The 14,934-nt window shown below is 37.3% G+C and overlaps 1 protein-coding gene across 2 annotated transcripts; it reads left to right on the top strand.

The window, feature by feature from the left end:
• Positions 1–2,911: 2,911 nt before the first annotated feature.
• Positions 2,912–7,603, top strand: LOC131072583 (protein CLMP1). Of its 2 annotated transcripts, XM_058008780.2 has the most exons (3): positions 2,912–3,220; positions 3,388–3,501; positions 4,339–7,603. In XM_058008780.2, the coding sequence occupies exon 3, from the start codon at positions 4,524–4,526 to the stop codon at positions 6,945–6,947; it is 2,424 nt and encodes an 807-aa protein (XP_057864763.2). In that variant the 5' UTR covers positions 2,912–3,220; positions 3,388–3,501; positions 4,339–4,523; the 3' UTR covers positions 6,948–7,603. The 2 variants fall into 2 exon arrangements, with proteins under 2 accessions (XP_057864763.2, XP_057864762.2); XM_058008779.2 differs by lacking the exon at positions 3,388–3,501.
• The last annotated feature ends 7,331 nt before the right edge of the window (positions 7,604–14,934 follow it).

Raw genomic sequence — 14,934 nt, 5'->3', positions numbered from 1 at the left:
CTGGATGAATGGATGCATTTCTTTGTGCGAGTAATTTGTGTCGGTGTAACACATTTTTTCTATTGTACACATTATTGTGTCGATGTAACATATTTTTCTAGTCCATTTGCATGGGCAAAGCCAACAACCACTCCAAGTGGAAGTGGAGGTGATGAAGAAACACCCAAGAAGAACATTCCAATAGAGAAAACTTGCGGAGGTGGCTCATTACCAGACACACGAGAAGGAAAAGAGAATAAGGGAAGAGAAGAGAAAGAAAAGGAACACGAGGGAGATAAAAGCAAGGGGAAAGAAGTAGTTGAAGAACAAGAGAAAATAGATGGGGCTGTTGATACCAGTTTGAGCGAAGGTCCCATAAGTGGTGAGTCTAACACACCTTTTTCCCTTTAATTTATAGAATGTAGAGATAACTCCTCTCATGAAGAGAACCTTATTATATTACTCATGATTCCATGTAAAGTGCCATGAAAACATTGTCTTCCCCATCTTGATTGGAGACTGCCTTATCTAAAGAGGATAATTGTATTCATGAAGAAGTCTTCTGGAGATATTGTTCATAATTACTATAAATTACTTCCTCTCCCGAAGCTAAGAAGCTCAAGACTACCACAAGAATAGTGGAGGATGAGAATTCAGGTCACTTGTTCATAGAGATTGTCCATCCTACCACTTAGAAAGAACCTAGTCAAGCTATAGTAGCTAACTTCAAGTATGACTTGGATTGACATGGGTTTGCCTAGTCGAGATGCAAATATGCATAATTTTCAAGTCACTATGACTAAGCTTATGGAGAGGTCAAAAAGAGATAAATTTGATAAAGAAGAATTGAAAGCATTGGTTAATATACTCTTTGATTGTTTGAAATCATTGTTGGGCCCCTCTTTGTAGTCATCCAACTCTTTAGCATTTATCTTGGATCCTAAATTTGATACAAATAAAGATTTGGTGGCTAAAGTTAGAACAAATAACTATTTTGATAGGTTCACTCAAGAATGGATTAAAGGGATCAAAGCTAAAGGGCTTCCTTTCATCATCAATATGCACAAAGCATATTATGAGTTGATCTTGGCAAGAAATGGCATCAACTCAAATTGAGTCCACCAAACAAGAAGAAGCCACTCACACATAAACAATCAAAGAACTCTGAGAAATTGTGGCCTTGGGGGTGATGTTGCAATAGCTAAAAAGATAATCCCTAAGGCTCAAGTTAACTAATATGTTGTGTATAGATAGAGAGCCTCAAATAGAAGTGCAATTTTCTACAACAAAATGTTCAAGAACAAAGCAAGTTGCTGAAGGATGCAAACAAAATGATGGGACAATTGATCCATAAATTTAGTGACATTGGATGTTGAATTAAAAAGAAAGTCAATTCTAGATATGCCATAATGAATGAGCTAAAAGTAAAATTTGAAAGCAATATTGATACTTTGTTTGACCCCAAGACTTTCAATGAAGATAAACAACATAGGTTGGCCAAAATTGATGCTTCCTTGAGCTAGTGTGCAAATCATGCGAGGCTTTCATTACCAAAAATGAAGCAATCAGGTCTAGTAGAGCCTTGAGGGGATCAAGGACAAGGAATGTTTTCATCCCACATGACCAAGAGATTCCGACCATTGTTAAAGTGCTCCAGGACTACAAAGCTTGCCAAAAGAAACAACAACTAGTGCAACACGAGGATGCCAACACAAGTCAAATAGAGGTGCCAACTCAACCTTAGTGCCACCTCATGTTTTATTCATGCTATGTTCTCTTTTCTTATGTTTTAAAAAGTCTTTTAAATGATTCTTTAAAAAATTGGTTTCAAGAAGAATTTGAGAGTTACAAACTTGGATGCTATAAATACATGTTTTATAAACTATGGAAGGGTACAAAATTTTGATTCCCATTGTACTTTGGTATAAGAGTGAGACATAATTGAATTTAAGGACCAGTGAAGTTATTGCTGTTTTCTAAGATTTCTTTGTCTGCATGCATTGAACTTGAATAGTTACATGTGCTTTGTTCTTAGTCTATGAGTTTGGGCAATCTAAATATCATGTTCTTTGAAATGTTGATGTTCACATGAGTGATTTTCATTATCTTAGGAATTCAATTAATGTTTGAATCTACAGTTTCTATGTTCATTTATTGGTTATCAATCTATGCATTGATGTTGGTTGTGAAAATATCTTATACTTGAATAGCTCGTGAGCTCGAAGTTAGAGTTCCAAAGTTATCATTTTGTTTCATTCTAATTATTTTTTCACATTTGTTGTATGGTGATGAACAAATGTTAGACACCTTTACTACTTTTTGGTTAAAAGTAAACCCAAGCTAAAATATTTCAAAAATCAAAATTGTGATCATATGAAAGGAATTGTACCTTTCTAAAATTTAGAGGAGAACTAACTAATAGTTTACCCAGCTATTGATTAACAACTTAGTTAGAGTTTTTGGGCAAAGAGTCTTATTTTGTAATTTTTCAAAGAGACAAATCTATTAACCAACATGCACCAAATCCAAACGTTGAACTCCTCAAAGACGATTAGTGAATTCTAGATTGTGCAAAATGAATGCATGGAATGATTTTAAAATATGCAGGCATAGCAATAAATCACTTAATTGAATTTAAAAAGGTTGAGTTTGAGACAACAAGGATAACCCACAAATTTAAAAATGACCCAAAACATAAAAGAGATCAAATTAAAGTAGATAATGAGTATATGAAAATGTGTAGTTATGATAAATGTATGTATAAGAGATATGTATTAGGATGGGTTAATATATGAAAAAGATTAATATAACAAATAGATAGAATAAATAAATAAGTGACATGGGAAAAAAAAACTTAACTTCACATGAAATTATACCATTTATCAATATATAAATATATTGACTCACTTTCCTAAAGATAAACACCAAATTTCACAGTTTATAGATTCATTTACCCTCCACTAAAATTGAAGTTACAAGCCCACAAAGCCTCTCTTCTAGAATTTCGTCGATGCATGTTCTTGCTCCGCCCCTTGCAGGGATAACCTAACGGCTGTGGATATTTTCATTCCATTCCAAGCGTATGATAATAGGAGAGGATGGCTCTTAAGCTTTAGATGACGAAATAATTATTACCGAGATTACCTGAAGTGTCATTTTGAGGAGGCGAAACTCAGGATAGAGTTTTCATTTGTAGAGGAAGCCACATTTTATCTCATCTTAAGGAAGCCTGCAAGCTGTGGTAAGAACTTTGTTTTGTAAATATCTCTGCACATCAATCGAATCGGTAGACATATTCTGTTGGGTATATTCATTTACGTTGCATAGATGTACACATGTATTTACCTTGGGTATATTCATCTCTTTGAACATCCATTAATGGTTCTTATCATTATTGTCTTTGTACAGTATTCCCATATATCCTTCAGGGAGATATTCAGTTGGGTTCAATCCAAATTTCCAATACAAAAAAAGAACCCCTTTCCAGTAGAACAGAGCAGTATTTTATTAGCAAACTAACAGGCAAGGAATCATAGAACACCCTTTACTTCACACTTAACATTACTATAGACTCGGATCATTCGTAATATATATTGATATTCAAGTTTTCATAGTTGAAATACCATGTCTTGAGCAGGCACCCTCATACAGCCTCTCTCTTTTGAAGTGTAGTTTGATCAGCAAGCCAGTCAATACCTGGCTTGAGCTTTTGAATGCTTCTTTATTTGGTTTAGTCGTTTGATATGGGTTTACAATCACAGATAAAATGACATAAGTTCAGTTCCTTAAGAGATTACAGTTCAATGCAAATAGAGCTTAAATATTCTCTGTCATCTTTCAGAAAGTGTAGTCTTTTGGCGTGGATTTATGATAACTTTTACAAGTTTTTTTAATCATCCGAATAGTCATCAGGGGTTTCGGGTTTACATCCGCAGGTCACTATATTTAAATGTAATATATCTGTACCGTTATTTACTGGTGAACCTGTCCCCAAATAACGTCCCTGCCCTAGTCATTGCCTATATGTCTCCTAGTGACGAGGTTGAATAAAATTTCTAAGCAGCCCTTTTATTGCTCACTAACCTTTAAATATGGTCGCCATGAGATACATATCAATGACTGGAGTCCAGATAATAACTCATTCCTGACATATGTTGTGCTTGGGAGAACCAGTCTCTGATTTTTTTGGCATATTTCTAATATTTTAAAGATTCCAATGCTGCATACTGTTGGCATATGTTCATTGCGCTTTTTTCTAAAATGAATTTAGCTAAATGATTTTGTTTGTTTGAAATGTTCTTTACCCTTATTTGTCTGATTTTTTGTGTTTGGCAATGGGTAAAATTTCATTGGTTCCAGGGAGGGCAGGGATTGTGGGAAGATGGATTAATCTGCAATTGGTGGTTTGCCGGAAATATAAACTTATAACAGTGTAAACATAAACAGCTTTAGAATCTTGGATGATTTCTATCCTAGTCTTTGCCATTGTTACAGTTGGGTAAGGTTATTAGATTTGGTTTCATTTTGTCTGCTGAGAATTAGTCATGGGAAAGTCTGGAGGAAGGAAGAAAAAAGCAGGAGGGACAGTTGTGAGTGCTGAACAATCTGGAGGATCTGTGGGTAACAAGGTGGATCTTGATGTATCACTTTTTCTTAAGAAGGCTCATGAACTGAAAGAAGAAGGAAACAAAAAATTTCAAAACAAAGATTATGTCGGAGCTTTGGAGCAATATGAGCAGGCTCTCAAGCTTATGCCAAGGAATCACCCAGACCGTGCTGTTTTCCACAGTAACCGAGCAGCATGTTTAATGCAGATGAAGCCAGTGCAGTATGATGTTGTTGTTAATGAATGTACACTGGCTCTTGAAGTGCATCCACGTTTCAGTAGAGCGCTTTTTAGAAGGGCAAGGGCATATGAAGGTATGGGCAAACTAGAATTAGCCATGCAAGATCTGCAAGCCCTTCTGCAGGTTGATGCTAATCACCAGGATGCATTGGAGCTTATAAAAAGGGTCCGAGTTGCTCTTGGGAATAAGCAAGATGCCCAGCCAGACCTGCAAAATAGACCTACAATGCCTTCTTTTTCAGGGACTTCTCCTGCTGCTGTTGGGGCATCAGCAGTTCGAGGGACTCCTGTTGGTGGTATGGGACCTTGTTTGCCTGCTAGGCCTGTACCAAAGAAGAAAAACAAACAAGATAGGAACTCTGTTGAGATGTTGAGTGCTCAATCAAATGGTCCCGCTTTGCAGGAAATTCCCTTGCCCAAGTCGTCAGCAAGCCCTTCATCACCAGGGAAGACTTCAGTGACAGAGTTCTCTAAAGTATCTTTGAAAGTAATTTCAGAGAATGGTTGTCAAGATCACAAGGCCAAATGTGTCACCCAGCCTGTGAAGAAAGCACAAAAAGAAATTAAGTGGATTCCATTGAAACTTATTTTTGACCATGACATAAGACTTGCTCAAATGCCAGAGAATTGCAAATTTAAGGAGTTGAGAGAAATAGTAAGGAAACGGTTCTCCTCTTCCAAGGCAGTTCTAGTAAAATATAGCGATTTGGATGGTGATAAAGTTACCATTACAAGTACTGAAGAGCTTAGATTGGCAGAAAGTGCTGCAGCTCAGCAGGCTGAACAGAAAGATACAGTTAATTTGAACTTGGTCTCTCCTCTGAGTGGGGAATCAGATGTCACACAGAACATGCCTAATCAAAATGCAATGAATTCTCCTTTGAGACTGTATGTGGTTGAGGTGAATCCGGAGCAAGAGCCCTTGATTGAGGAAGAAGAGGAACCTGTCTTAGATGGAGTTGAAGATGAGGATGACAAAGGAGAGGAGAACATCTCTGGTTCATTGGAAGAAAGCAATGATGACATGATAAAAGACCTAGGAAAAGAAATAAATGAGCAGATGTCTCAAGGGGCTGAGAAAGACAAAAATGAGGATGACTCCCAGCTTGAAGGAAAAGAAGTTGAAATTGATGACTGGATATTTGAATTCGCTCAATTATTCCGCACACATGTGGGCATTGATCCAGATGCTCACGTGGATCTTCATGAGCTTGGGATGGAGCTATGCTCTGAGGCATTAGAGGAAACTGTGACTAGTGAAGAAGCCCAACACCTTTTTGATATGGCGGCATGCAAGTTCCAGGAGGTGGCAGCTTTGGCTTTCTTCAACTGGGGCAATGTCTATATGTGTGCAGCTAGGAAGCGGATTCCTTTGGATGAGAGTTCCTCAAAGGAGCAGGTCATGGCACAGTTACAGGTTGCGTATGATTGGGTACAGGATCAATACTTACAAGCTGGGCAAAAGTACGATGAAGCTTTAAGAATCAAGCCTGACTTCTATGAGGGTTTACTTGCACTAGGTCAGCAGCGTTTTGAGACTGCTAAACTTCGGTGGTCACTTGCCTTAGCTAGCAAGGTTGATCTTGCAACATGGGATTCTTCAGAGACTATCAAGCTTTTCAACAATGCTGAGGAGAAAATGCAGATGGCAACTGAAATGTGGGAGAAGCTGGAAGAACAGCGTCAAAATGAGTTGAAAGATCCATCTGGAAGTAAGAAAGATGAAATCCTGAAAAGAAAAAGGAAACATTCGGGGAATGATAATGGTGATTCCAGTGAGGAGATTGCTGCATCTGCTGTAGAAGCTGCAGAGCAAGCTACTTTAATGAGATCTCAGATCCATTTATTCTGGGGAAACATTCTTTTTGAACGCTCACAAGTGGAATTCAAATTGGGATCTCAAACATGGAAAGAGCATCTGGATGCCGCTGTTGAGAGATTCAAGCTTGCTGGAGCTTCTTCGACAGATATTGAGGCTGTGCTGAAAAATCATTCATCTAATGCCACTGACCAAGAAAGTAAAGATACTAAAATAGAAAATACAATTGAAAATGTTGCCAGTGAGGAGGCAAAAATTGATATTATAAGTGATGACAAAGACAAATCTGTGAATGGAAGTTGACAAGACCTTTGTGAACATTCCCATTGATCTAACATTTTGATAGACATACCTGGAATGGAAAAGGAAGTTCTTTGAGGTTGAGTTTTTGGATTCTGTGCAAATGGGCAGCTTGTTTTGCATGGAATTCATTACAGATTAGGTTTTAAGATTGATGCCATGGAATGTCCAAGGCCAAAGGGAGATGTTATAAGCATTCATCAACCGGGACTATATTCCTATAAAGGATTCTGAAAGTAGGAAAATGCCTAAACTATGGTATTTAATTTGAGTTTGGGTCCATTCAGATTGAGGCAGAAAGTGTGCTGCGATTCTTTGGAGCATGCTCAAGAACTCCAAAGCAGTTATGATTTTAGGTCATCAAACATGTTTGTAATCACTGAAATGAACATGGTGAGAAATCAAATTTCTCTGTGGAATCGCTGCTGGCTTTTCTCATGATCGTATCATTTGTTTTTCCTAAACTTGAGCTAATTTTGATCGGGTTTTGCATATAACACCAATTGGTTTGCCTAAGACATTGCTGGAAGCTCCTCTGTTTCCATCTCCATTGATATTTTCTTTATTGTTTTTTCCAATTTGACCCACTACTATTGCATATATTTCTGTTTTGAGCATAGCTGAGTGGTATAAACTGAATCTCTTTTAAATTTTCTGTACATGCCTTTCTCTTTCACACGTTGGGTCGTATGATCACCATTATTTGACTCTTGGCAGGTTTTGTTTCTTTGAGATTTGCTTTTAAAAGTATTATACTACTTGTATCAAACTTGCATTGAGTGTTCACTGTATATCTTTTTCACCCACAAGGTGTCTCTTCCCATTGAGTTTATCATGCTCATGAGTTGAAAATTTGATACTTTAGGTCAAATCTACAGCTGAAATCTAAAAATCTGAAAAATCTAAAGCTTAAATATTTGCAAGGTGTCAGATTGAAAACGAAAAAGAACCATCTATTGAAAACCTGAAGAACAGAACTTACATATGAAATATTAAACTAATATATTGGACTTGGGTTGAGTGTGGTTTCATCAAGGCTAAGAATTGAAGTTGACTTAAGGCTTGTCTTGGAGTCAACTCATAGATATGGAAAAAAACTGTGTCAATGAAGAAGTCAAAATACTGAATTTTTTTACAAAAGTGTTTTCATTCTGTAAGAAATAAAATTTAAAGATATATAAATAAAAGCAATTTCATAATAAAATATGTATTAAACAGCAAAATGTATTTCAATTATTAAATAACAATTTGAATTTACACTATTCAGAAAACCGCTTTTCTGTATTTAAAGTGCCTCACAATGCTTTCCCATTGTGAGAGTAAGGACAAGGGCCATTTTCATCCAGGCTCCACTGTGAAAGTCTTTTGTAAAAGTTGGTTAAAACCAGTTCAACAACTGGAAATTAGAGTTTGAAACTTTGAACCATAGCAACCAGGAAATTCCAGTATAGGGACAGTCTCTGTAACTATGCGCACATCTTCTTGTGACAATATATATTTATAAACTCTGAACCAGGATCACTTGCATACAGGCAGCCATAGCAGGATCCATTCTCTGTGCATTCTGTATTTTTGTACACCCTAGATACACTGCAAAAAATTATTCTTCTCCAGTTATGACCTGGGTTTGTCTGAGTCAAATCAAGAAAAGACATGGATGTCTTTATATAAACAATAGTTTGAAAATTCAGTCTCAGTGAAAACTCAGCAGCCCAAACATTTCAACACAGACTCAAGACTGGGCAAATAAAAAAATTACATAAATACACAAAATAAGCTTAAATAATGCATGAGACACAAAATGGATTTAGAGAGCACATAGTGATATGGTCCACTTTTTATCATATTAGCGTTATTTTGATTTGTACTTTGAGTTGGCAAACCATAAGTATAAATGGAAGACAATTTCTCAGGGTTCGATTGGGAGATGAAAAACTGCTGATAATTTCATATTAATAGGGAATAACACTTTTTTGTTGTTTCAATCCAAATAAAAGGAAAAACTCTGCTTTTCATTTTGGCATAGCCCAAAACAGTTCTATGTTTTTCTTTTTAAAACTGGAGTGGGAGTTTGGGGGTCAGGCCCCTAGGCCCCTCTTGAGGTTGAGGGGCAGCACCCTTTGTGCATTCCTTGTTGTGGTAGAGGGTGGGGTCAACGGGTCAAGCCCCTCAAACCAAGCCCAAATAACAGCTTTTAAGGCTACATGGACTTTCATGGTGCATGCCATTTTTCATAATTTTATTGCTTCTAAGTCATAGACAACCATTGATAAATCCTTTCGGTCACTGGACAATCATTTTGTGCTGCTGAGATCCTAATCTGAAATGTCCCCTTTTGAGCATCAACATTAGGCATTTGCTGCTGACGTGGAACAGGTGTTGACTGGGTGAGTTTTATAGCAATAAGCGTGGGGAATAATGCTCATAATTTATATATCGTTCAGCTGCATCTATAGGTAGCACTGGGGATAGAAGGTATCTTTGAAATCATAGAAAACAAACATTCTTGTGAAGCATGCAGTAGCAGTACCTGTGACAAAAACCCACAGGTACAGCCAGTAGGTTCTGTGTACAGCACCCTCCAGCAACTAACATCAGACAGTAACACAGCAGTAGCAGTACTAACTACAGGACAGGGAAGAGTTTGGGCGCCACTAAGAGTATACCAGAAGAATAGAATTTTTCATATGCAGCCATTATCAACAGGTTTTGGCAGAAACAAATCTAGGTGTGTAAGTCAACCAACACCAGCTTCATCCTAGGAACAAATCTGTATTCTGGGATGTCCAGTGAGCTATATGAAAGACTCTTTTCTACAGACTATGATAGTTGTTAAAAGAACAAGTAATATTCCATTATTTGTCTTTCCTGTATTGTTTTGGTATTGTTCTTAGATAGGAATAATTCACAATCGCTGAAGATGAAAATGACAAAAAGTAGAAAAAAATCAAGGTTTTATCAAGAATCTGTAATTTTTACTTTTGGTGGCTGTGTCTGTAGAGAAAGCTTGCAAAAAACACACGAGTTAGGTGAACTTGCCAACTTTGCAAACTATGATATGAATGACGTTGAACTCATGCGAATATAAAACAAATTTAAATCAAAATGGAAAAACATATTCTAGAAGACAAGCTGAAATCAAAATCTCTGAAGGGTACTCCACCAAAAACTAGAGTATGTGGCAGGACATAACTCAAAAGGTCTGAGAAAACTATAAAGAAATTATAGAAGAATAATCTTGATTCTAGAATTTACAACCATCCTCAAGCTCCAGCTAATTTAAATGATATAGACTGAAATCATATCAGGCAATGAACAAATCAGGAAGGACAAAGCCATAAATAAGCAAAAAGGGCCTCATGAAGGTTGGAACAGAAGTAATGACAGGTTAGTTTATAGTTCAGGGTGTATTGTCTATTTGGGGGGCATTAGGATTTTTTTTATTTGTTTTCAAGTTTGAAAAAAAAAAAAACAGACAGGGGATAGTCTGCTGTTCCTGGGGGTAGTCGAGGGACTGCTGGGGCAGCAGGTTGTCCCCAAAACACAGTAAAGAGGAGGATGTCCATGGGAATGCCTCTAAACTGGGGTTACATCCAAACATGTTTTTTTTTGGGACAGATGGGGTGAGCTGGGGAATGTTTTCTCCCTGCTCTCAAGCTCACAAAACATCTCCAAATGGGATGACGAGCCAAAACTCATGGTGACATGTTTCCAGGGAATGTTGGAAAAACAGAAAATAAAGGTAAAACAGCTTTCCTAACTCTACAAGCAACTACACTAACATCATAAAGCATAAAAGAAAACAAATCTTCTACCTTTCATTCTTCTCTTACCCAACTATAGAGGAGGGGATTTGTCACCTCCAAGATGATAAATCTCAAAGGACAAATCAATCCGGCTCTACCTCACTCAAACTGGCGCTAAGGTGAGCTAGGGGATAAAAGTGAAAAGCTAAGCTAATAAACTGCAGACAAGACTCCCAGACGACTCTGTTGAGTCTCTGTCTTCGGGACGACTGCGCGGAGCTAGGACACTAGTGCGATGCTCTGTCGTCCAGTACAGACAGAACACAGAAACTGTATGGAGGTTGTAGATACATTTATAATATTAAATTCTCTGTCTTAGGGACAACTGCGCGGAGCCGGGACACCAGTGCGACGCGTTGTCGTCCAGTACAGACAGAACACAGAAACCGTATGGGGGTTGCATATACATTTATAATATTAAATGAACATAGAAAAACAACAAGATAGACTAATAATGTAGAATGAGAAATATTAGAATGACTTGAGAAGAGGGAAAAGAAGGAAGCTCACGACCGGTCCACGATATGAAGCCTCCGGCTAAATATCTTTTTCCTATGATTATAAACTTGCACACAAGCAAGAAGGAAAATGTTGGGGGTTGTGTTTTGGAGTCTGCCTCAGTTAGACCCCCGTTTTGGTGTTTCCACTTCCACGGACAACCCAGATAGATTGATAGAATAAAAGATAAATGCAAGATGAAATAAATGATAGATGATAAATGATAGAAGAGGGATATGATAAATCCCAAGATGCTCAAAGACTAGATATATAGAATGATAGAACGATATTACCAAGGAGGCTTGAGAAAGCCGAGAGAGTTGCAAGAGATATTATGAGGGCTTGAGAGTGCTGTAGCAAACTAGAGACTACTATAGCAAACTAAAGACTGCTGTAGCAAGCAAGTGAGAGAGCAAGAGAAAGTTGTGAGAGCCCAAACAATAAGAGAGATTGTATGGAGGAACTAGAGAGGTTGAATAACCAAGAGAGCCAAGAACTAAGAGAAATTGCTTGGAGAAGCTAGAGAGCTTGAATGGAGAGAAAAGATAGATTTAAAATGAGAGAAGAGGAGGGAAAGAGAGGGTTGCTAGCCGTTTAGAAGATTCCGAGCCGTTTCCACTGACCAAGATAGGTGACAAGTGGAAAGGCGTGCTCAGAACCGACATTCGAACATTGAGATGTTGTGGGACTAATGCGCGGCGCGTGGACGTTTGCATGGCGTGCTAGTGTCCAAATGAATCATGCTCGAAAACGACAGGAGACAAGGGAGACACATAGCTAACAGGAAGCAAAAGCAGAAGGATAGTTGCTGAAAGGTGTCTTGAGCATCCTGAGAGGGAAAAGGCTGATGCAAGGGCTGAAATGAGCCTACTCAGGTGCTAGGGGAATGGACACCAAAGTGGTTACAAAAGATGTAGGTCAAATTACAAAGGGGTATGCAATTTTCGACACTACACCAACACTCCATTGCTACTCACTGGTCAGGGCTGCAGCTTTGATTAGTGGTCAAACATCATTATCTTGCTATTCTTGTGCCTCTACAAGTGTTAGACCACTTATTTATATTGAATTTCTATGTGCAAAAAAACCATGTTAATGTAGTTTTACTAGTGACTATTGTTCTATTTTGAATATTTATCGTTAAATATAAAACATTTTGATCTGGCATTTAACATTGGGCATTGAATTGTTCATTATCAGTTATGATTTGTTGTTAATTTTTTATATTTTGTGTAAATTATGGCTAGATTTAATTTTTAAGTTTTTAATAATGTTTGTGGTGCCATACCCAAACAATATCAAATCTGGTTTAAAAGAAATTGATGAGCTGCCATATCTGAAGCTTGAACCTTTACCCAAACCAAAAACTTAGTTTATAAATAATGTAGCCATACATATCCTTACTTGGTTACTTAGATGCCTTGATTTGAATGATATCTTTGTCCCTTTACCATTTGAATATCTGTTGTATACTTTATGTTTTACACCCCTTATAGATTGTGCACCTTGAAACAACTGGGGGGTCCAGGGCATTCCCTTAGGGGTCTCTAGGGCACGCCTGCTGAACCTCAAAGATATTTTGGGCCTCCTTAGAGGTTGTTTTTCAGCCCATAATTTGTACGCGCTGTACTATAATGCTGCTTAGGAGTTTCCTATGTTGATTTGTCTATTGGTACTTGCACATGGTTTAGCATTAAACAAAATATCTTATTGTCTTATGAAAAATTGGTTGTAAGAGAGTGCTATTTGTGCTAGGGTTTTAAATATTCTTGTTATAATGTGAGCGTGCCATTATTTCTTCTTGTTGCATTTAGGGTTCTATTACCATTGCTTCTTCTGTATAGGTTTACAGGTATTCTTCTTTTCATACTAGTAGCTTTAAAGTCTTGGGAATCCACTTTTTTTTTTCGGTCAAAACAGACTCCTTGGAAACAATCTCTTGGATCAAATGAAAGAAAAGGGTACAATTTGAGTGCTTTCTTTCTTTTTAGGTTTTTTGTTGTTGTTGTATGAGACACCTATCAAATTCTATGATTGGACTTGTTGGGCCTCTGGTGCGTGTCTGCTGAGTTTAGTTCATCATCTGCCCAGAATTGGCAGACCATGGATTCTGTTTGGTCAGAGGAGGCTAAGTTCCATAAATATTTTTCATATTTTATGAGATAAGAAAAAGCCAAAACACTCCTTGGAAACAATCTCTTGGATCAAGTGAAAGAAAAAGGCACCATTTTGAGTGTTTTCTTTCTCTTTTAGGCTTTTTTTAGGTTGTAGGAGACACCTGTTAAATTCCATGATTGAACTTGTTGAGCCTCTGTGCAGTCTCTGCTGAGTTTAGTTCCTCATCTGCCTGGATTTTGCAGACCATGGATTCTGTTTGGTTTCAGGAGGTTGGGCTAAGGTCCATAAATATTTTTCATATTGTGCATCATATTAAAAAATCAAACTTAGAAACTAGACCTAGTCCAAGAGATGTATGAATAGTAAAACTAAACTTAGGGAAGGACGTATTTCCACAATCTGCATATGAATCTCAGAAACCAACTTTCTTTAATAGATGCACAATGTGCACAGAGGCATAAAGGCAACTCATTTAGGTAATTTTCATCCACCCTCTGTATGATGAATATGGATCCAGCTAAAGGCATCTTTTCTGAACCCTACAAAACACCTTGCTAGAACTTGAAAACTGCCTAAATTAGGGCTCCAAAGTTGGTTATCTAAAAGAAATTTACTAGTTGCAGCTTTCAAAATAATTCCTTAAATACAATAATTTTAATTTTTCATATGACACTTGACAAAAGTTAAGCTTCCAAATAAGAAATAAAAGTTTCCCAATTAACAGGGTGCACTTTTCCAAATCTCCCAGCTTGAAAATCTGGTGAAAAACTTAACATGCTAAGCTAAGAAAAGAATTAAGCAACTAATCTAAATCATGTCAGCAGCCCCGGTCACAATTTTGGAAGACCCAAGTCTGTAAATTCTTTTTTGTGAGTGCTGTTTCTTCTTTATCAACCTCAGTCCATCTGCTCAGAGGAAAACAGAGCTTCCTTTCCCAAATCAAAAACTGAATCCATACACTACTTTGAACCTTCTCTCTCATCTTCCAAAATGATGCAATCATGGGTGAGGGATCTAATTAAGGGCTGTCCAACTGCGCAGCGAAATGAGACAACTCACAATTACACATTGGAAACTCAATGACAACGAAATAGTGATATGATCTTTATTGATTCATTGTCAAGAATGAATTACAACCTGCTGCAATGGGCTTTTTTTAATTAAAAACATTTTAATTACAGGATTTGAATGATATTTCATGTTACAATACACTCTCTCGCGCTTCCATGCTCTTCTATTCTAATGCCCTTCCTCTTCTTCCAAATAATTGTGAGCTGTGAATATATATCAGTCTCAAGCCTTGTGAATTATCTCACTCGGCCAGTCCCTTCCTTCCAAGTGATTATGAATGGTGAATATATATATATATATATCAGTCTTAAGCATTGTGAATGATTACAAACATGTTAGTTACAGAATTTGAATGATATTACTATACAACTCTCTCTCTCTCTCTCTCTCTCGTGATTTCATGCTCTCATATTCTAATGCTTGTCCCCTCCTTCCAAATGATTGTGAATGGTGAATATATGTCAGTCTCAAGCCTTGTGAATGTCTTGATGAAGTGT

The sequence above is a fragment of the Cryptomeria japonica genome, chromosome 10 (assembly GCF_030272615.1).
Source record: "Cryptomeria japonica chromosome 10, Sugi_1.0, whole genome shotgun sequence".
Taxonomy (NCBI): domain Eukaryota; kingdom Viridiplantae; phylum Streptophyta; class Pinopsida; order Cupressales; family Cupressaceae; genus Cryptomeria; species Cryptomeria japonica.
This window is presented reverse-complemented; position numbering and strand designations above follow the sequence as displayed.